The following is a 23,775-nucleotide window of genomic DNA, read 5'->3' as shown; positions in this document are numbered from 1 at the left end:
ATGGAGGGGGAGTAGTAGTGGCGTTCTGTTTCTGGAAACGGCAAAACGGATTATCACTGGATAACCAAATGTCCCTGGGGCGGTCATGTGGGTAAATAAACATTTTGGATAAATTATGTTATTTAGAAAGTAGGCCATGGGAAGGGGTTTAGATTAGTGTAGGGATTTCATTTTATCCTGGACAACCCCTTTAACCGCTTCGCAACGGCTGACTGTAAATAAACGTCCTCACGGCATGGGCTCTGCGCCGTGGGGACGTTGATAAACGGAGCCTCTTAAGATGGGGATCGGGTCTCCCCAAGGGTCAGGAGCTCCGTGGACCCAGTGCTAATAGCTGCTGGGGTCCATGGAGACATGATCAGGATCTGATAGATTCAGGTCCCGATCATGTAGCGGCCATGTCAAGGAAAGTTTGTTGCAGTCAGTTGTTTGTCAGCCAACTTTCCCTGACATGAGATGCCACCCGCAGGTAGATGATCCTGCGGGCGGCATCGGGAGCAGGTGTTAGCTAAATGTGATGGCTAACACCCTGCTCTATATTCTCCACTCGGAGCGGCGCTCCGATTGGAGTATGACCCCTTCAGTTCCATGAATGAACCCTTCAGTTCATTTGAATGGGTTTGAAAAGTGAGCGTTTTATGCTCTCTGTGGAGAAACAGTTTTTTTTTTAACCGGACACAGAGTCAGACATGCAGGACTTTGTGTCCGGTTTAAAAAAAAAAACGGTTTCGCTGCGGAGAGCATAAAACGCTCACGGCCGGACTCGGCATGACAGGTTTCCGTCTTCGAAGACGGAAACTGAAAGTGGAGACCCGAACGCTAGTGTGAACCCAGTGTGAACAATGAGGAGGCAACGATGGGCTCTTCAAATATCTTATGGGTAAATAAGTCTATGATTGCGCCCCTGACGATCTGATAATTATGACCTACTTACCTAGGATAGACTATGAATATTAAAGTCCAGGAAAATCTTTAAGTGCAGTATTGCATGGCAGATATTCAAATAAATTGCTAGGAGTGAGTTAGGTCTGCAGGAGTGAGATGCTTTTTGTAAGTGACTCACTGGCCTTGTACATAGAGGGGATTTTCTTGCAATAACAGTTTAAGGGGCATTTTTGCTACTTTTTGACAAAGAGAAGCCTCAGTAATCAGCAGGTCCAAGCAATTTGTATTGAAGTTATGGGCGGTATGACTCTGCCTTGGTTACGCGAATAATTGGCAATATGCAACATGACGCGTTCTTTCTCCTTCCATCCAATGTAAAGCAGGACTGTACAGTCATGGCCAAAAGTGTTGAGAATGATACAAATATTAATTTTTACAAAGTCTACTGCTTCAGTTGTTCTAATGGCAATTTGCATATACTCCAGAATGTTCTAAAGAGTGATCAGCTTAACAGAAATTACTTCCAAAGTCAATATTTGCCTGGAAAATGAACTTTATCCCCCAAAACACATTTCAACATCATTGCAGCCCTGCCTTAAAAGGACCAGCTAACATCGTTTCAGTGATTGCTCCATTAACAAAGGTCTGGGTGTTGATAAGGACAGGGCTGGAGATCAATCTATCATGATTAAGTAAGAATGACACCACTGGACACATTAAAAGGAGGTGAGCGCTACCACCAGTCTTGTCTCATGCCAACTGTAAAGCATCCTGAAACCATTCATGTGTGGGGTTGCTTCTCAGCCAAGGGAATCGGCCCTCTCACAGTCTTGCCTAAAAACACAGCCATGAATAAAGAATGGTACCAGAATGTCCTCCAAGATCAACTTCTCCCAACCGTCCAAGAGCAGTTTGGCGATCAACAATGCCTTTTCCAGCATGATGGAGCACCTTGCCATAAAGCAAAGGTGATAACTAAATGGCTCAGGGAACAAAACAGAGAGATTTTGGGTCCATGGCCTGGAAACTCCCCAGATCTTAATCCCATTGAGAACTTGTGGTCAATCATCAAGAGACGGGTGGACAAACAAAAACCTACAAATTCTGACCAAATGCAAGCATTGATTGTGCAAGAATGGACTGCTATCAGTCAGGATTTGGTCCAGAAGTTGATTGAGAGCATGCCAGGGAGAATTGCAGAGGTCCTGAAGAAGAAGGGTCAACACTGCAAATATTGACTTGCTGCATTAACTCATTCTGTCAATATAAGCTTTTGTTACTCATAATATGATTGCAATTATATTTCTGTATGTGATAAAGACATCTGACAAACACACATAAAAACCAGAGGGCAGCAGATCATGTGAAAATATATGTTGGCGCTGCAGTGGGGCAAAAAAGTATTTAGTCAGTCACCAATAGTGCAAGTTCCACCACTTAAAAAGATGAGAGGCGTCTGTAATTTAGCCCCAGAGCGAGGGAGATTATCAGTGGTCTTGTATGTCTTCCATTTTCTAATTATTGCTCCCACAGTTGATTTCTTCAATCCAAGCTGGTTGCCTATTGCAGATTCAGTCTTTCCAGCCTGGTGCAGGGCTACAGTTTTGTTTCTGGTGTCCTTTGACGTTTGGAGTCTGTTTGAGGGTGTGCACAGGTGTCTTTTTATACTGATAACAAGTTTAAACAGGTGCCATTACTACAGGTAATGAGTGGAGGAAAGAGGAGACTCTTAAAGAAGAAGTTACAGGTCTGTGAGAGCCAGAAATCTTGATTGCTTGTAGGTGACCAAATACTTATTTTCCACCATAATTTGCAAATAAATTCTTACAAAATCAGACAATGTGATTTTCTGGATTTGTTTTCTCATTTTGTCTCTCATAGTTGAGGTCTACCTATGATGTAAATTACAGACGCCTCTCATCTTTTTAAGTGGTGGAACTTGCACTATTGGTGACTGACTAAATACTTTTTTGCCCCACTGTATATAAATAAAATTTATTATTATATTATTAAATATAAGATTTGTGTCATTCTCAAAACTTTTGGCCATGACTGTAGAGAATCTGTGGCTGCTGAGTTTGTAGTGGGCAGGCTAGCTAGGGAAACAGGAAGGGGGAGTGCTAAGTGAGCAATAGGGAAGGGAAGTGGGTTGCACTCACAGTGCAGCATCATGGCCATATTGCTCATCTGCAATACCGATAGCCATTACAAAAAAACATAGTTGTTTGTTTCCTCCTTCATTCTTGTGGGTGCTGGGTGTCAGACTGTCAAAACCCTTTTAAGCTCTAATGTCATTGTGAATTTAAGATAAAGTTATATTAACTTTTTTTTTTCTTAACAGAGCATGCCATGGTACTAAGACGTTGACTGCAGAAATGATTGAAGATATTTATGGTGAAAAAAGGGAGTGGAAACACTTTAAAACTATCAATGGAACATACGCACGATCAGGTATGGCATTTAAAGGATTTAGCCCATCAGGACAACCTCCTTATGTTAACTAGACCAGTGGTTCTCAAGGTGCACTACTCGTTCAACTGTCCTTGGGGTTTGCTCTGCATTGAGAGAACCCCCCTCCATTTCAATTATAGTTCGAGGGGTTTGTCACTCTTGTATTACAATTAAACTCTTTGGACCTTCAGAGTATAATTAGGGGAGACCAAGGGGAGGTAATCAACTATAAAAACAGTGTTAATTAACTGTTCTAGGCTCCAGCGCTGCTCCTTGTGCTCCTCTGGCCTATAAAGATGATGTCAGGCAATCACATGGATCACATAGCGTAATGACGCATATGCTACGTGACCACATGACGTCGCTTCTGTAGGCTGGAGCAGAATGGTGAAAAGCACTGGAAATCGGGACAGGTAAGTAACACTGTTTTTATGGTTGATTACCTCCTGCGGCCTCCACTTATTACCGTATACGCTAAGGTTCCGAAGAGACACCCAGAGTTATAATTGTAGTTCGTGTGTGACAAACCCACTAAATACTGGATTTGGCTGAACTCCATAAAAGTGTGGGTTTAGCTGAACCCGATATTGAAAGAAAATCCCTCTGTATTTGCTCCTCAGGGACCTTATACAGCACAGAGGTGCCCCTCAGGAACCTTATACTGCACGGAGTGACCCTCAGGGACCTTAAACCATATGGGGGCTGCTATAGCACTGTGGGGGTTTTATTTTTCATGTGGGGGTAATTATATTACATGTGGGACTCTGAAGTGTGAGGACCATTATACCACATGTGGGGGCCACTGGTGGTTCCATTGTACTGAGTATGGGGGCACTGAGTGGGCCTTTACATAATTGTTAACAAAAGCTCCAAAAACAGCCTTATTTTATTAACATTTATAAGTGATCGCTACTTTGGGTACTCAGTTGGGACATTTTCTAACCGGGGGTACTTTGCTTGAAAAGGTTAAGAAACATTGAACTAGACAACTAGTTGAATGGGCACTATGTGATGCCACATTTGGTTGCCCGATCTTTCTTACTACTTTCTTTCATCACAGTCACAAGCTACAAAAAAACGTAGCAGGCCTCTCTGCTAAAAGCCGAATTACATCAGAAAATATGGAGCCTAGTATAAATGGTATCAATGCTTGTTGGAAAGAGGAGTGTTTTAGACTTTATGCAAGTTACTAAAGTTTTTCATGCACTATACTGTATAAATTATTATTATCATTATTGTTTATATCGCACCATTAATTCCATGGTGCTTTACATTTGGGGGTTACATACAATACACAGAATATACAGGTAGATATGATACTAACAGTGACCGACTGGCACAGTGGGGTAGAGGGCCCTTCCCGCGAGGGCTTATAATCTATGGGGGAAGGGAGTAGAGACAGAAGGAGAGGGGGAGACTGTACAGATGGCGGTGCGGTGATAGTATATACTGTATTATACTGGACATGCTGTACATACTAGCATCAAGTATCACTACATATTTATGATTGTCTTATTGCAGCAGGTTTCTATCTTTTTTTTTTTTTTCAGAATTCTTTATTTTTATTTTGGTGAAGTTTATGTTTTTAACAATAGATGGCGCCAAAGTCAGTCTTTTTTCCAAAACCTCCATCCATATGTCAAGTGCTGGATGGTGCTACTACAGTATAACCTGGCTGTAGCTTTCAGCATAATACATATTTTTATGGCATTGCTTTAAAATAATAGCTTCAGTAAAAGCTTAAACAATTCTGCAAAGTCTTCATGTGCTAATATTGTTCTATGTTATTGATTTGTGCTTAATATAATATTTTTTTGCAATAAAGTGCATTGAAAATGTGATTCTATGTGTACTATATTTATTTGTCACTAAATGGTTTGGGATATTAAAATAAAATGTTATGTAGTACAGATTTAGAGTTTTTGCTACATGCTCAGTAACTAGAAATGTTTTTAGTAATCATATTACCTATGTGCCAAAACGTTGCTATCCCCTAAAGCCGAAAAGGGTTCTATACCAATGTAAGATAAGGTTGTGATGTTTGAGTACATAAAGTGCTCATACTTTCAATGCAGTCTTGATTCTGCGGCTGGCAACTCAGAGCAACAACCCTGCAGTGGGTCTGAACAAGGGGAATGGAGATGGCAGAGAGCCCTAGTTGTGCAGGCAACTGTAAGAAGAGCTGGCTTATAAAGAATTTAGGGCAACCACATGTTTCCTATAACTTAGTATCATTTTTTCATATTGCTGTTAATATATTTAATCCACTTTTTTGCAGAACTGATTTTATCCTTACACATAAGTTATATATGTGAACTTCTTACTTTGAATCTTGCTTTGAGATCCCTTTTTGGAGTAGGCCAATCCATTACTTGTTTTTTTTGTTTTTATTTTGTAGCCATTCACACATGTTGTAGTTGCCCACTGTTCCAAATTTGCCCAGGCAATCCTGAATTCTCTTTAAACTATCCCAGCTAATTTGGGCATTTTACTGGTCCAAAAGGCCTCCAAAAGTGAGTTCTCAGGCAGCCGCCTTGACATTCCATTTTCTAGGGGAATTTTGTCCTATTGAAGTGCTTTCATGTTTGAATGCAAACTCAAATGGCACTTTTAAGCATTAATGCTCCTTTACATGCAGTGTCCTGCTGAACTGTGTAGAACAGGGAGAGCTTGTGGTGGCACCTTACTGTAACAGAGAATGGGTATCTTTCCCTCCTAGCTCCAAAAATTGTGCCAAGTGTATGCATATGTATATATGCATGTTTTGTTTGTTTGTTTTTTTGTTTTTGTTTGTTTGTTTGTTTGTTTTTACAATATATTAGGGTGAGCACATGATATTTTTTTTCCATTTTTGAAGCTGCTAAAACATTGGAACTTTTAGTTTTCCTTGTAGCTGTAAAGTTTTGTTATAGAAGTTTGCTTAACATGATTTTGCAAAATTTTAATCTGCTGCTTTGTCTTGTTACAGCTAAGTATTACTTCTATGACAACTATTTTGACTTACCTGGAGCTCTTCTGTGTGCTAAGATTGTTGATTCTTTAGAAATGGTGAGTATAAAATCAATTTTACAGTAACATTTTAAATTACATATTATAGATTAGTGATGACCAGTCAGGGAATGATATTGATAGAATTAGAAATCCTGACATAGTCAATGTGCTGTAGTAGCCTTACGCTGGGTTCACACCAGCGTTCGGCAATCCGTTCTTAGGTTTCTATCTTCTGCATGCAGAAGACGGAAACCTGTCATGCTGAGTCCGGCCGTGAGCGCCGATGAGCATTTTATGCTCTCCGCGGCGAAACTGTTTTTTTAAAACTGGACACAGAATACTGCATGTCCGACTCTGTGTCCGGTTTAAAAAAAACGGTTTTGCGGCGGAGAGCATAAAACGCTCACGGCCGGAAACTTTTCAAACCCATTCAAATGAATGGGCTTGAAAGATGGCGGCAGGTTTCCGTCTCCTGCCCGTGTTTTGTGCCGGAAACGGAAACCTACAGAACGGACTCCCGTGCGCAGATGTGAACGAGCCCTTAGTCTTAGGCAGGGCTGTGGGGTTGAGACTAATTTTGAGTGGAATCGGTTAGAAGAAAGGTATAGACTCTGACTTCAAAATATCATTATCATATTTAACTGTTATACCATTACTATTGCATAATTAATTTGATGCATAGTCGATTGCATATTTATTTTCATAAGAAACAATCATCTGCTGCTGTGATGTTTTGTTGCCTTGAATTGCTTATAGGGAGAGATAGGGAGCTTGCAAAAAAACCCCGCCAATCTGAGGTCATTGACCTGAAAATAACTCTGAGGAATGGTGCTGAATTTAAACAGGATATATATTAGGAAGTGTTTTGTATTGATGTATCCTGCTATCTTGCTATCCATTTTTTTTTAACTGAATAACCCGTTTAAACAAATTGAGTGTTTATGGATATGAGTCGAATGCACAGGGTACGGTCAGTAGTGTATAAAATTATTTTGTGTGTCAAGAGAATTTTTTTTGCAAATGATAAGATTCCAAGTGCATTCCCTAACCCTCATAACTGTGCACATCCAGTTATTCCAAAACAAAGAACAAAGCAGACCTGTCTTGCAGGTCAATTGTAAGGGAAGGTACACTCAGCTATCAAAATATGCCCAAGAGGTTGTCTCTTAGCAAGATTACTGAAGGTGATCCTGGACAATTAAGCCATTTACCCCACATATTGCAAATTGAGAAGGTGTTCCCCTTCTAATGTACAATTGCTTTTCCGGCTATATCAAGGAATTAAGTGCCATGGTTACCTGCGCAATTCTGGTGTGTCATCTGGAGCAAATACTTAGGAATGGTTCTGCATGCCTGATATAGCACTTTGGCTATAGCAAGTGTGGGGTAGGTAGCTCCTGGCAGCAATAGTACGGACCCAATAAGTCAGAGACAGGGACACAATGTCTGCTATACAGAGGTTTATTTGAAAAATAGCAAAATAAGTCAACCTTCGTCTGGTACAAAAATAAGCAAAATAATGTGGCAACACAGTGGCTCAGTGGTTAGCACTGCAGCCTTGCAGCGCTGGAGTCCTGGGTTCGAATCCTGTCAGGAACAACATGTGCAAGGAGTTTGTATGTTCTCCCTGTGTTTGCATGGATTTCCTCCCATTCTACAAAGACATACTGATAGGAAAATAATGGTACATTGTGATCCCTATATGGGGCTCACAATCTACATTTAAAAAAAATTAAAAATGAGCAAAATAAAATACAGCAAAGGCAAAACAAAACTCCTGCTCATTCGAGCTCTAACTAGTACAGGATAAGCCTAACTATACGTGTGGCGTACTACCGGCCATGCAAACAAAAAAAAAAAACCACAACAAAATGGCACAGTTAGACTCTTAGTATTCCTGGATAGACCCAGGCGCCTCCTCTCGCTTCCAGGATCTGCCCTGAAGTGCAGGCTCTGCAGCCTTTTATGGCCCAGTCTATGGGCTGAAGCCTACTCAAGCCCCACACTGGACGACAAATAAAAATCTGGGGGAGATATACCGGGACTCCAGCACGCTAACTTTCACCTTCTCACAGAAGTTTCATATATTTGTCGACAGGGAGTGCACGTGCATGCCCTAAGGGTCCATTCACACGGAGGAAAATGGGTGAGGAATTTGGTGTGGAATATTTGTGCCAAAAAAAAAAGCCTCCCATTGACTTCAATGGGTTCCTTTTTCTGCTAGCATTGAAGTCAATGGGAAACTTTTTTTTTTTTACAGTGCTGAATCTGACGCGGATTGCACACCAAATTCAGCATCATTTTCCTCCATGTGAATGCATCCTTACACATAAACCTTGGGCTGAAAAGGAAGTCTAACAGCAAACAAATGGAGAACTAAGTCAGCTAACTATTCCCAATATGACTTGCCCAGAACATGTGGAAAAGGTCCACAGCTTTATCAACAGAGCTAGAACATTTTTTATTAGGTCCCTTCTTTTTCAAAATTGACGTCCATTATACCTTATCGATTAGGAACAGCCGGGAACATTTCTCTGCTACGTTGATTGATTGACAACACTCCTGTGGGTTCCAGAAACTCCATCCAACATTGACCCTTGAATGCTTCAACATCTCCCTTCCTCCGTCACACTGGTTTCATTAACCTTTCAAGCAATTCATCAACAGCATACTATAGTCCATGGATGTTAAACCCTTAGTCTCAGACGTACATGCCACATATTCCATAATAGTGGACGGGATTACTCTCAAATCCAAAACTTCCACCTGTAGATCAAATGGTTAAAGGTGGGAGTCCCTGATTGCAGTTTCCACTTCACAGGCTATGTGACGTCATATTCACCAGTCACATGACCTGATAGCATCCCTTTTAAGTAAATGGGGTGAGCTGCAATACCAAATGAAGCTGCTGTACGAATGTTCAACGCTGTGCTTGCTAAGTACTGAAGAGGTTGCTGAACGGTGCACCACTTTAAATAGCTGATCTTTAATTCATAAGTCCCAGAAAACCACTTTAATTTAATTGTTGAGATCCCATGTTTCCAAACCAAGTCAGAAATAGTTATGCATATGCTTAAACGAGTACTTAGGTAACCATACTGGTGTATTATGCAAGATGTACACAATTAAAAGCATTATTAACATTTTAATAAAATTAGTGCCACCCAGAGCCAAGAAGAGAAGTCTAACCCGCACATCCATTTTAACCATAAATAGCTGAATATGTAGTTTAAATAAGTTTCCTGCAGATTTAGGGTACCCTCACACGGAGTTACGTTCCATGCTTTTTGTCCATTTTACACTTGTAAAAATACATGTGTAAAATGTAGTTAGCCATTGAGTTCAATAGCTTTTTTTTAACGCGCGTCTTTTTGAGAGGTCCAGGCAGAGCCTATGCTAATTAATCTCTGTAGATATGAACCGCATGAATCCAGATTAGACATATACCTATTGTAGTTAACCTGTGATCTAGCTGACACCAATAAATACAATGGGGTACAAGACTCCACTAACTCCAGATCTTTAACTTCCTTTGGTAGCACCACTATAACCACCTCAAACATACAGGTTAGCAGTCTATCTTTCTCATAAGTATCACTAAAACTGCCGTATCATCTGTGGTAACCGTTCTTCCTCACATGTTTTATATACCTCTATGGACACCCTATCAAGCTTTGGTGCTTTCTTATTCACCATATAACTCCATGCTTATTGCAGTTCTTCCATTGCGTTAGGCCTCCAACAACATTGTGTGTGTATTTTAAAGAACTGTACTTTAACGTTTAAGAAAATAGTTTTTTTTTGTTGTTGTTTCTTGTTTGTATTAATATACTGAAGGCAAAAGTGAACATACTTGCATACACATTTCATATGAGTGTACCTATGAGCGTTGTCTTTGAACATTTAGGGCACATTCAGACAAAAATAAAGTGGAATGATAAGTAGAGCACTTCTGTGCTTTGAGTCCTCGCCTTGATTTGGCATATGGCACCAATAATTTTTTTTGTAGTTATTATTTTATGTGTGATTGCGTGTTTTATATCACACATAACACAACATTTGTTGGCAACAAATCTCCTTTTGTAAATGGGCTTCCTGGAAACATTGTAGGTATACGGGAGAGGGGGTGCAAACGACTATTCTAGCATTGGCCTGTGTTAAAGGCAGATGCAAATAAGTGCCAATCAACATGTTATATTGTTAGTTATTAGGTATTGTTGGGGGGGGGGGGAATGCAGCAGCTACTGGAAAATTTCAAAAATTTAAATGGTCGGAGTTTTTGGGTGCAGTAGTTGCTGGGTGCCAGGAAAGGGGAGGGGGTGTTTTGGTTGTCTGTCTGCCCCTTCCCTGAGCTTGAGGACTGTTTTTTTGCCCCACTTGGAATTCAGCCTGGCTGAATATAGGGTATCTGCAGTGCTCCTATTAACCCCTTCCCGACGGAACAGGAGCACTGCAGGTACCCTATATTCAGTAGACTGGGCACTTTTAGACACAGGGATACCTAATGTGTATGTGTTTCACAATCATTTTCTACTTTTATATGTGTTATAGGGAAAGGAGTGAATTAGAACGTTTATTTTTATTTATTTATTTTTTTTTTTTGGCACTATTTTATGGGAGATTCTTTACATTGATATTGTGGCTGGTCATAGCCGAGCCCCCCCCCCCCCTCCAAAAAAAAATTAAATACATTTTTTTTTTTCTTTTTTTTTTCTACTGACTCGAGTATAAGCCGAGGGGGGCTTTTTCAGCACAAAAACTGTGCTGAAAAATTCGGCTTATACTCGAGTATATATGGTAAACTGCCCCGAGGTATCCGACTTGTTTCTATGGCAGCCTGGAGCCTTATGAAGGCTTTCAGGCCTTGAGGCTGGTCATAGATCAGACGTAATAGTAATGTAGCAAATCTCCCATAGACTGCAATACAGTGGGAAAAACAATCAAAAGAGTCAAACTGCCATATTTTCGCAGTTTTGCCTTCCATAAAAATTAATTTTAAAAAAGTGATCAAAAACCAGACATTCCCTAAAATGATGTAACTAAAAAGTATGCCTTGCCCCTCAAAGAAGACACCTTATTCATCCCCGTACAAGAAAATCTAAAAAAGTTGTTAGAATATGCAAAGATTTTGATATGTTTTACAAAAGCAGTTTTTCTCCAATTACACCCCATTCGGAATTATTTTCCAGCTTACCAGTACATTGTACAGAATATTAAAGAGGACCTTTCATGCCCTTGAGCAAATACAGTTTTATACTGCTAGAAAGTCGATCGTGCGCTGAATTCAGCGCACTGTCGGCTTTCCTCGGAGCTGGAAATTGGTGCCATTAGTTTCGATGATGCTGAGTTATGAGGAACGTCCCCCCTAGTACAAGTCTATGGACGAATACTGCCAAGGTTGGGGTGTTGTCAGTGTCTAAACTAACAGCACTGATCTCTCCAGTCTCGGGGTACATACTGGGAAAGCAGACAATGCCTCATTCAGCTCAGTCGACTTTTTAGCGGTATATGAAACAGTTTATGCATGAGGGCATGAAAGGTCCTCTTTAAATAGTACCAGTATGAAGAACAATTTGTCCTGCAAACAGTAAACCCTCATATGGCTGTGAATGCAAAAATAAAGTTGGGGGGTTTGGAAAAAAGGGAATCAAAAGTGAAAATCAAAAAATGCCTGCATTGAGAAGGGGTTAAAAAATACTGATGCAAAATACCGACACTGCATATTTGTATCTCATATGCCTTACACGGTTTATGAAGCTATTACATACACCTGATACGTGGCTCTGGATGTGTAATTCTGAGCAGGAACAGATTTGCAGCTCCTACTTCAGTTTGTGTGTAGAAGCTTGTGGGATCTGCAATCCTTATTTCCTCTGTTATTGGCTTCCTTCCACAAATTAGAATGGTTTTACTTAATATAAGATGTTTTTAAATGCACAGTATTTGTGTTTTTAAAATACAGACTGATGGGCAGAAGAAGTATGATTTCTGGAAAGATGTTATTTCTGCAATAGAACACAACTACAAAACTACTGCTTTTAAAGGTAGGACTTTATATCACATGTTCATCTTCATACTGGAAGTTTGTTTATCAAATTAAACCCTTAAAATGAATCTGACAGCAGGAAAGTCAAATATAAACTATTCACCGTGTTTGCACAGTTTCCAAAGAGGTGTTTCTTATTCAGGACTGCCGTCCATTCTTATAAAAATTTGCCTATTTGCATATTAGTGCTTCAGTGCTATTTTTTTCACATCCCTGAGCTTCACTATCTGCCATTCCTAATTGCTTCCCAATCCCACCAACCACTAGTTCAGTGACCTCTCTCCCTGGCACTCGTTTCAGACTCAGTATCAGCACTAACTGTACTGTGAGTGCCAAATGACAAGACACTGCATCTGAAAGTGAATGAAGCCATCTTCAGACTTGCTCTGCTGCATCTTTTAGGAAATCATGACTGTTTTTGAAAAGTTCCAAGCGATAGAAAGTTACTGCATACATGGTCATATCCAATGTGAACTATTATCAATTACTAATCTAAATTAGATTATTTTCGTTTAATAGAATTAATTAATTGGTATAAATAAATTGTGCACCAGTAAAGACCAAAACTTATGAAGTAGCAATGAAAAAATTTGTACTTGAACCTTGGCATTAAGATGGTGGTCCTCCTCAATGCCTTTCACTAGGTGTCCTGTGGGCCCAAAGAATTTACTTTGAAAAAGTGAAAGCATTCAACACAGGTCAGGCACTTGGATACTTAAGATAGAAATAATAATGGAATAAATATATTTTTTATTATAGTTTGGGTCGGAGGCCATGATTAAATGATATAACTAGATTTTCACCCATTCCATAATCAACTGTAAGTAGTGTTATTGAAAAATAAAATTGTTTAGGAGCCACAGCAACACGGCCGCAAAGTGACAGACCACTTAAAGCTACAAAAAGGGGTCACTGAATGCTGAGGCCTATAGCTCATATAACACTAGGTTCACACTCACATTTGGACTTAGGGACCTGAAAGGTGGAAACTCTATCCGCTTTAAAGAGGTTTCCGTGGACCCCATAGAGTATAATCAGGATCTGCCAGGTTTCCGCCTTCCTTGTAGGACTTTTCTCTCTGCCGATTTTAAAGCTGAATCTTGGACGGAGAGGCTTGAACACTAGTGTGAACCTAGCATAAGTCACCAACACTACTGACTTAATAACTGGCATTAACATGAGCATGAAAATTGTGTGCCAAGAGCTTCATGTTTAATGGATGTGTCTGGGTTTGGTAATTGCCAGGAGAACAATACCTGCCTGACTGCATTGTGCCTACGATACAGATTGGTGTAAGGGATAATACTATGGGGATGTTTTGTTTTTTTTAAGGAATTGTTATAGGAATGTCAATGCTGCAGAATACCAAGACATTTTGGACAGTTGTATGTTTCCAACTTTGTAGGAACAGTTTGGTGAAGTTTTCTGTTCCATCATGCCTGTTCTCAAGTGCAGCAAAAAGGTCCATAAAGACATACTTGGGTGAGGTTGGCTTAGGAGAACTTAACTGGATCACACCGGACCCTGACCCCAAGTCCATCAAATGCCTGTGAGATGAACTGGAATGGAGTTTGTGAGCCAGGCACTCTCGTAAACTTCAGTGTCTGATCTCACAAATGCTGTTTTAGAGAGTCAAAAATTCTCAGAGACACTCCAAAAACTTGTAGAAAGTCTTCCCAGAAGTGTAGAAGCTTTTTTACTTGCAAGGGGAGGACTGACACCATTTTATTGCTTCTAGATTTAGACTGGATTGTCGTAAAAAATACTGTATGATGAAAGAAGCCCACTTAATATATGTATCATTACCTAATTATATTGTGAATATAGTGTTTATGCATGTGTTATCAATATATCACATTGGTATGTGTGTATACAAGTAAGGTCAGGGTTTAAAACTGTTTCTTCCTGCCATCAAGCTATTGCATATATTGTCAAGACAGGTTTATTGCTTTACAACTTCTTGGGTAGGCAGGCATAAGTGAGGGTGACTGGACTGCAGCCTAGGCCATCTGTAGAGTATCCCTCTTTCCAAGGCACAGTGAAACCAACCATTTTCCAGCTTTTCAAGATAGGGGTACTCTGGCAGAAGGCATGGCTAAGCACAAGCCAGGACTGGGAATGCTTTGAAAATTTGGTCACATCTTGAAGCCAGCAAATAAGCCGGATGTGTCCAGTCCATTAGAAAAATCCTCCACTGTCCATGGATCCAAAAGGAACTGTAGCTTATCAGTTTTTCTCCTTTTTTATTTAAAAAAAAAATTGGTTTGCTTATCTTATCTCTATTTGTCTTTTGATATATAGCACTGAACCATTTTGGTATTAAATCATTAAATTTAACGGTACTTTGTGTTTGCTGTATGAACCCATTACTTTTTTGAATTGTGCTTGCTTCTGGCTTGTTAGAGACAAGCTCATATGTGAGTGAGGTTTCTGCTGAGCCTGGCAGGTCAGTAGTCTTGGCGCCGTGTATTTGGGGCATGTGGACTGTGTTGGGGAGCAGTTTGCACTCAATTGGCAGTCTGAGTGAAAGGTGAGTACAAGAGTGAGTGGAGTAAATTGACCCTTGACGGCAGCACCCACATCACGTACTAGGACGGTCCGTACATGAAAAACTGTAAGTGTAATGTTTGGCTGTTGCAATAATTTTATTTAATACATTAGTGTATGTTCTATATCGCGGAATGGACTTGTTTGCGTAACATGTGCAAAGAATTTTGCAGGCCCCATTCAAATTAGAATATTAGATAAAGCAATCTGAAGTGTGTGAATATACCTCTTTCCCCAAATGTGTTGCTAATATTCAGGATTGGAGCCAAAGAGAGCTAGCAATTTTAACACTCAGAAGTTTATCCTCCACTGTGGCTACTATTCTGTTTTGTTGGTCCAAGAATAATCTATTCACCCAGGATTACAATTGGCTATTTTTTTTTTTTTTATTTTTTTTTTTCACCATTTACTGCATCGGATAAATATTTTAATAGCTCAGGCATTTTTGAGCACAGGAATACCTAAAGTGTTTAATTTACTTTTATTTATTTACTAATGTATAGCAGTGAGTAGTAAAATCCTTTCACTTCTATTACATGCTGCCTATGGCAATGACAAGCCTGGAAACCTTCAGTAGGCTTCCGGCTGTCGTGGCAACTGGTGACATTCCAGAGGGCGGCGATCGGTAAAAGATGGTGGTGCCTGTGCCCTTTAAATGCCGCAGTTGCATATTATACAGCCAACTCCCACAGTTTATGCTCCTGAACCCCCTCAATACATCCCCATGTGACCAACGACGTACTATTACGTACTTGGTTGTTAAAGGATTAAACTTACATTTTAATGTGGTCCTTGTTCCTAACTTTTTTTGCAAAATGATTCCTATTTGATACATTTGAATTTGAGATGAAACATTATGTAGTAGTAGTAGTGGTAGTCTTCAATAACTCTGGTTTGTGGGCAGACAAAGGATGCCCCTCACACGGTCTTAGTCTTGTTGTTAAAGATATCCAAACGAACCTTATTGAAATTAATGAAGCCAAATTTAGCTGCCATATTATACTTTGCACAGGAAGTTACTGTCCTCTGACTGGGATATGGGCTCGTACATTATGCATTCCCCCTCCCCCCCATGCATCCTCTTCCCTGACTGTATTTAAGAGAGAGATTGCTACCTGGAGCAGTAGAGAGTCCTAAAATAGAAATCAAGGTGAGGACTTCAGAACAGGTAGGAGAGATATAGACAAAGACACAAATGAAAGGATAACATGCTTCCAAACAACGGATCATGAAACAGAAGTTCACCGTACACTGGCAGGTTCTGAGTGCTGGCATTTCAGGAGTTAAAGGAGTTGTGCCCTCTCAAGGATCCCATCTATACTGGTAACTTAAGTAAATGGAAGCCTTTTCCTAAATATATTGCTTTAGAAATTCTGCTTTCTTTGCCTGGTAGGTGATCTTATTCCTCCCATTGTTTACACAGTATTGCTATAACCACGACCTGAGAGATAGGACAAGTGCCAGCAGGACAATCCTTTCAGCTAATCGCAGTTTGCTGATAAAGCAGAGTTTATCTCTTTATGTAAACACACAGATAACACAGATTCCCTTCTGTACAATAATCTGCATAATATCTGACCTGCAGAAGTGTTCTGTGTCCCGTTCAGCAGGTGGGGGGTGGGGGAGAGAAATACAGGTGGGAGAACCTGTTTAAGTTTCAATACCAGTTGCAACTTGTGGAGAGATGTGGAGCTCTTTTTGGAAGAAAACACCTATGTTTTCCTAATAATGTAGAATCCTTTTAACTTTTATTTTTTTTGTCTGCCCTTGTGTTATATTTATGATATGGAAAGCATGTGCGACCAAGACTAGTAACTATACTATTACTTCAAATGTTACCTAGTTGTCTTGTACTGTGGATCTCCAGGTCAGACTAGGCCTTGCAGTACATCATTCACCAAGCATATTTCACATTTCCCAGATGGAAACACATCAAACACATAACTGAACTCAAATTCTGTTTTTCCATTCTCTATATTTCATATAAAACAGTTTTTTTGTTTCTTTTTCCTTTGTTTCGGTGCTTTTGTTATTGTCCATTAAAACGCTTATCAAATAATGCCAGACAAAAGAAGTTTAGTAATGCGGCTGTATTTTAACTAGATCAGCCTTGCTGCTTTACAACATTGGCTGGAAGTCGCTGAAAAAATGCTTTATTATTGTTGCCAGGAAAAAGTAGAACATTTCAGCAACTTTGGTTGGCAGGCGTGTTTCTATTTCTTATTAATCAATGTTATTAAATTGCCTTTTAATTGCTTTTCCTTTATAAATAAGTCTTGTATGCACTAGATGTAATGTATTGTCATACCATGTATTAAACTTTACTATGCTGCCATTGAAAATCAGTGAAATTTCAGGTTAATAGTTCATACGGTACATAGAAAATCTTCTGCAGCTATACGACGCCTTCTTCATCTTTCTTCATTTGGACTGGAAAACTGCTCCTAGGCTGGGATCTAAACTATGTATAGTGAAAGAAATATCATTTTTGTTCCAAACAGTCAAAACTATTCTATGGTTATTTCATCTCATATGGTAGAAGGCAGTGTTGTATCTGCCTACATAAATATTGGATAACGGTGGTAAGTGTAGCTGACAAAGCACATCTCTAGACAGCACATTGCTATAACAAAGATACACATTAATGCAATCTGTTGGGCAATGGAAAATGTACAACACCAATTGTTAGGACTTTCCATTAGTGTTTTGTTCATAGCCATTTTGGTGTATGTAGTTTGAAATGTGACTTTACATTATGTTTACGTTGATTATTATTATTTATTTATTTATTTGTTTATTTATTTTTTTGCCTGTAAGGCCACATTCAGATGTAGCAGAAATTTTACACTGTGGACATTGCTGTGAAATGTTACTGTACATGTGGATTCTGACACTGAATATTCTGCAACTTCTTCAGCACCGAGTTGTCCATTGGGAGGGATAAACGGTGCAAAGGAAAGACATTTGACATCTCTAGCATCCAAATACACTTAAAAACAGTTCACCGCAATTTAAAACATGTTGAAGGGTCAGGGTGTGCAGTCATAAAATATGCATGTAACACATTTCATCTGGAATTAACTCAGATTTCATACTTTGTAATGAAAATAAAATGAAACATGATATACAAAGCTTGTAAATGATTTGGAGGAAGAACTGCTGTTCTTTCTCCTATGCTCCTATGTGACCTGACAAAAAACTTTTATATTCTGCAGTTTAGATGATGGTTTGAGTATTTGCATATATTAAACATTTTATAATAAAACATGATAAAATGTCACTTTGATTTTTGTTTTTTTTATTTTGTCAAAACAAATACGTAACTTGAGAGAGGGAGCAAGGGCATACTTTCCAATAGAGATGGTTTTCCTACTTGTCTTCTGATATGTTAGTGGAATAAACTTCTACCTGTCTACTTGAAAGATGCCAACCATTAAAGGGTTTCACTTGTTCTGGATGCTTCTTCCCTATCTACAGTACATAGAATAAGAGTCCTTTCGCTGGGGCCCAGAGATCAGGAGGACAGGAGACTAAACGCCCCCCTAAGGCCACCTTGTGAACCGCCACTCCTTTCACTTCTATGGGGCTGCCAGGGCTATCATTTCTGGCAGCGCTTGCAGCTTCTTAGAAGTGAAAGGAGTGCCAGCCATGCCAGCCCACTCGTGCTCCATTCACGGTGCCCTTAACAAAGCTTTCTCTTAAAAGCATGAAAAATCAGTTTGAAGTTTTAAAACCTTTACAGGTTGGCATATTCAAATCTACCTTTAATAGTCACAGGGGCGCAGAGCAGCGTCATCTCTAGTCATGTAGTCCTTATTGCAAATCACACCCTGTGCATTGTGAATGACATGATTTAGGTGATGACTGCATGACTAGATGAAGCTGCTCCCTCCTTCCTGTGGCATAGTTAAGGTTAATTTGCATATGCCGGTTTAAGATTTTAAAAGCTTAATGAGGGGCACCATAGGAAAGGTCACTACTTGGTGCTACACAAGCTGGAAACAGGGTGGAAAACGACTTGACAGGTTCCCTTTAAGTAAATGAACAAAACTGAAATCTAAACCATATCAATATTTGGTGTGACCACCCTTTGGCTTAAGAGCCACGTCAATACTTCTAGCTACACTTGAACACAGTTTTTTTTTGAAGACAGGGGGGTTGTTCCAAACATCTTTGAGAACTAAACACAGATCTTCTCTAAGGGGGCCATATCACCGCTTCCAGGACTTCTCCAAAGGGTAGTAACACCAAATATTGATTTGATTTTTTTTTTTTTTTTTTTTTTTTTTTTTATTCATTCACTTAGTTTATTTTTTCCACTCCTCCTTAACCCCTTTGCCCAACACCATACCTGCTGGCCCTCCACAGCCCTGATGATTAACCTTGCTGAGCTCGGCAGGATGCTGGAAGTCTGCACTGTGTTGTCTCCTGCCGCTCTGATTCTCTGTCACGTTACAGACTCCATTGTGTTCCTGCTGCAGTTCCATACAGTAGAGCAGAGTTGGTCATGTCAATGGAAGTTGAAGCAGCGGCATGAGAAGCAACAAGACTTCTAGCTTTCTCCACTGTCCTCTTTTAAAGGTAATCTTAGGGGCTCCAGGGGACTTGCTTTTACATAAGCAGTGCACTGATAAAATTTCCTTTTCCCTGTATAACCCCTTTGAAGGATTATTTCCATGTGATAAAACAATGGCAAGCTGCTAGGATATGCATTCACTTTTTGATTAGTGGGGGTCCAACCTCTGGGACTCTCACCCTATGTAAAGAAATAAGAATGTCAAACAGCACAGTGTACCAGGAGGTATTTCTTTAGTATCTTGTTTCCATAGACTTGCATTGTATGACACTCATCTCTTTTTGTCTTTTCTGTTTAAAAAGTTGGATCCTGACAGAAAATATTCTATACCTTTACAGACCCTTTAACAATGACAGGAGCTCTAACTGATGCAAAGAAAATCTAAACGAGTTATAGGAAGATAAATTATTATTATTATTATTTATGTTCAATTTTGAATTAGAATGTCCTGACACTAGAACACTAAAACTAATACACTTTAATAATTATGTGTTAAAACAGGCCAACAAAGGGCATATGGGTGTATAAAGAAATCATGAGGCCACATAGCAAAAGCTAGAATTTGGCCCTGCTTACCCCTCTTCATAGGATCCACCAGTCCAGATAACAGAGTCACAGTAGAGTCAGACGGTCTTCTGTCGCTGGAGAATGGAGCAATCGGAGATGGCTATCCTGGAGTGTTCCCAGGGAATCTCTTTTATTTCAGTGCAATATTTTGGTCCATATGTGAACCTTTTTCAAGCTTGAAAAAGATCCACATATGAACCAAGATGATGCACTGGAATAAAAGAGAATCACATCTTGGAGTGCTGAAAATCTCTCTCTCTCTCTCTCTCTCTCTCTCTCTCTCTCTCTCTCTCTCTCTCTCTCTCTCTCTCTCTCTCTCTCTCTCTCTCTCTCTCTCTCTCTCTCTCTCTCTCTCTCTCTCTCTCTCTCTCTCTCTCTCTCTCGTATATAATATAAAGATATATATATATATAGTATATAATATAAAGATATATATATATAGTATATAATATAAAGATATATATATATATATTATATAATATAAAGATATATATATATATATATAGTATATAATATAAAGATATATATATATATATATATCTGCTTATAGTTACAGGGCAGAAAAAGTGTCCATGCAAGACTAGTGACGTTGTACTGTGTAGAGTCCATATGAAAAAGGAAAATAAAAAAATGTACTTGGCACATGCTGCGACTTCTGCCATTCTCTGTAGATTTGTTTTCCTCCCTCCTTTGTTTAGCACCTATAAAGTGATTGCATGACCATCGAGACTCCTGATGGGGGTCTGCAGAATTGGATGGGTGGGGCCATTTGCTGTGGCTGAACGCCATGCTCCATGGCCACCGTAGCAGATGCATGGATTTTCATTGGAGCCATGCGACTATGGGATCTTATGGAATTAATACATCCTATGCAACTAATGAATCTGTTTGATAAAAAAATTAAATGGTTGAGTACTCAAATATAGGCAACTTAGCCTTACTCTGAAAAGTCAGGGTATAGTGAGTATTAAAGGATTATTCAAAAATCCTTGGTTGATATTGTCAGTTTTCATCAACTTTAGACTTTTGGCCACAGAGTACAAATGTTGCTTGTTGAGGAATAGCACACATTTATGAAATTCAGCTTAAAAAAATAATCATGAAATAATAAATTCAATCTCAACTACACAAAGTCTGATGTATTCATTGTAACAACTGTAAGAGATCATGTTGTGTATGGGGTAACGCATTTGTCAACTAGGATACATAAAGTCATAGATTTGTCACATGTCAATAAATTAGTTAAGTTTTAACTTCGACATTCACATCCCTTTCGATAACCATGTGGGCATGTACCTTAGTACTGTACAAGAAATAAAACATTGCATGCAGAAATTGTTAAAGTGCAGCACTTTTATTTTGTCAAATTTTTATGACCAGTAGAAATATGCAAGTCGTTTTGTTTTTTTTATTTCTTTCTTTAGTAACAAAGTTGTCATAGGGTACAGATTCATTTTACCAGGGTACTCTACTAAACTGTAACATCAGTTATTTAATGCACCATAATTGTGGAACAATATAAATAAAATATAAAGGCTTAATGAAAATAAAGCAGTGTTACATATATCTTGAATATTCTACAAGTAAACCGCTGTGAAACATATTGCTTTAAGCCATAGCACTAGGATATTATGTTTGTTGCCAGTAAGAAATCTGCTATAATTTGCAGATCCTATTGAAGTATCTACAGTATGTGTTCATTGATTTACACATCATTTCTATCCAGAAAGAGTTTGAAGAGCAAAAATGCTCTTATGGTGTGTGTGTTGCCTGCCATAGTGATATAAAGAAATAGTAGTATTGATTTTCTGCCATCAACTAGCTGAGATTCTGTCAGGGAATTTGTAGACTGTATGTGCCAAACTTTTCTGTCCCCTCCTAGGATGATGGTGTGTAATTGATACATATAACGGTGTAACGGTTAATGGATACATATAGTAACAACTCTGAGCGTATTATAGATACCCTAATAACAAGGAGTATGTTTAGTTACAGATATCTCTATGCCACTGATGTGCCTGTTTCTATTATAAAGTGATCCTTTATAGTGGAATAAATAAAGTTACTGCAGGACAACCAACATAATTTTTGTCAAATATCATTAACCATTCTGCATTATTGTCTAAAGGCTAGTTCATACGGGGCAAGAGGGGGCGGATTTAGGCGCCGAATCCACCTCAAAATCCGCCCTCTCACAATAGAGGTCTATGTAGACCATTAGCATTCTTTGTTCCGCTAGCGGTTTGTTCCTGCTCGCGGAAAAAAGAAGCGAGCTGCCCTTTCTTCAGGCAAATTCCGCTGCTGATTCAGGCGCGACACCTCGCTCCCAACTAGGTCCATTCATTTGGGCCTCATCCGGAGCAGAAAGCTGTGCACCCTGTTACGGCAGCCACGACGGAATGTGCACACGCGGAAACCCCTTGTGAACTAGCCCTAATAGTACATGTGGCAAAAGGCTGTGGCCTTTGTTGTAGATTTTGGTATGGATTGACTGCAGATTTCACTAGAATACATAGAAATGGGTGAACTTCATGGGATTCTGTCTAATAAAATGTACTTGTAATAGAGCAAAAAATATGCAAATCTGTTCTCCAGGATGTAATTAGGAGAACAGTGCCTCTGTTTGCTGCCCTCTAGGGGCAGCCCCCTTAATATCATGCATGACTCGTTTAGTGAGCCTAATAACATAATGCGGGAATTATTGCCAAACTAGTATTTTTATTCCAAAAGGAACAGATTCCCAGCTATGGACAGCGCTGTTTCGATCAGTTGGATGATCTCAGCATAGCGTAGGGATACTAGTTTGGCAGAGTGAGAGATTATAGACCAGGATCAGGGGATAATCATACTTAGGGAGAGTGTGCACCTACACAGGCGTACGGAGACTTACAAGCCATTTCTGCTCCGCTAGGGATTATGGGTAAAAAATATGCAAATCTATTCTCTGGGATGTAATTAGGAGAACAGTGCCTCTGTTTGCTGCCCTGGAGAACACATTTGCATATTTTTTTACCCATAATCCCTAGCGGAGCAGAAATGGCTTGTAAGTCTCCGAACACCTGTGTAGGTGCACACTCTCCCTAATGAGTATGATTATCCCCTGACCCTTGTAATAGAGCAGGTAGAAAACTTTTCCCATGGATGGAACCATATTAAATTGGTAGACCAGTAGAGCTTCAACATTTTTGCAAATATAACTACATTTTTGCAGTTCTAAAGATTTTCTCTTTATCTTCTCATACATGTAGTGCCCCTGCCTGATAACTTGGCTATAATAAGGAAATTATGGCTGGTTTTCTGACAAATGGTAGATCATAGAAAGTTCCTGCATTTATGGTTATGTCTAGTGATAAGCGATTAAAATAAAAGACCATTAAGATGGATAGAAAAAAATCTTTAATATTTTCACAAATGTTTACAAAAAATGGTTCCATTCATGGGAAACCCTTTTAAGTACATGTGCTACCATATCTTTTAGCTGTTAGTTGGTTTAGCAGTGGACAGAAAAGTAACCCTTTTTTTTTTTTTTTTTTTTTCAAAAACTAGGCAAAGGCTTTGGCTTACCTCACTCATCTCTTAACAATGCCTCTTTTAGGCTGAGGCCCCACGTTGCGGAAAAGCAGCTTATTTTGTTGCATTTTTTTGAGCCAAACCTAGGAGTGTCTACAAAAGGAATGAGAAATACATAGGGATCTGTTATACCTCTTCCTTC

The 23,775-nt window shown here is 39.3% G+C and overlaps 1 protein-coding gene across 3 annotated transcripts in view; it reads left to right on the top strand.

Moving 5' to 3' along the window:
• The window catches only part of NT5DC1 (5'-nucleotidase domain containing 1), a 185,232-nt gene that overhangs the window by 6,495 nt on the left and 154,962 nt on the right, over nt 1–23,775 (top strand). For all 3 annotated transcript variants that reach the window (XM_075268097.1, XM_075268096.1, XM_075268094.1), the window contains 3 exons: nt 3,227–3,336; nt 6,305–6,384; nt 12,290–12,371. In XM_075268097.1, coding sequence (XP_075124198.1) covers nt 3,227–3,336; nt 6,305–6,384; nt 12,290–12,371 — 272 coding nt within the window. The remainder of the gene's footprint in view (nt 1–3,226; nt 3,337–6,304; nt 6,385–12,289; nt 12,372–23,775) is intronic.

Source organism: Leptodactylus fuscus, chromosome 3 (assembly GCF_031893055.1).
Source record: "Leptodactylus fuscus isolate aLepFus1 chromosome 3, aLepFus1.hap2, whole genome shotgun sequence".
Classification (NCBI taxonomy): Eukaryota; Metazoa; Chordata; class Amphibia; order Anura; family Leptodactylidae; genus Leptodactylus; species Leptodactylus fuscus.
This window is presented reverse-complemented; position numbering and strand designations above follow the sequence as displayed.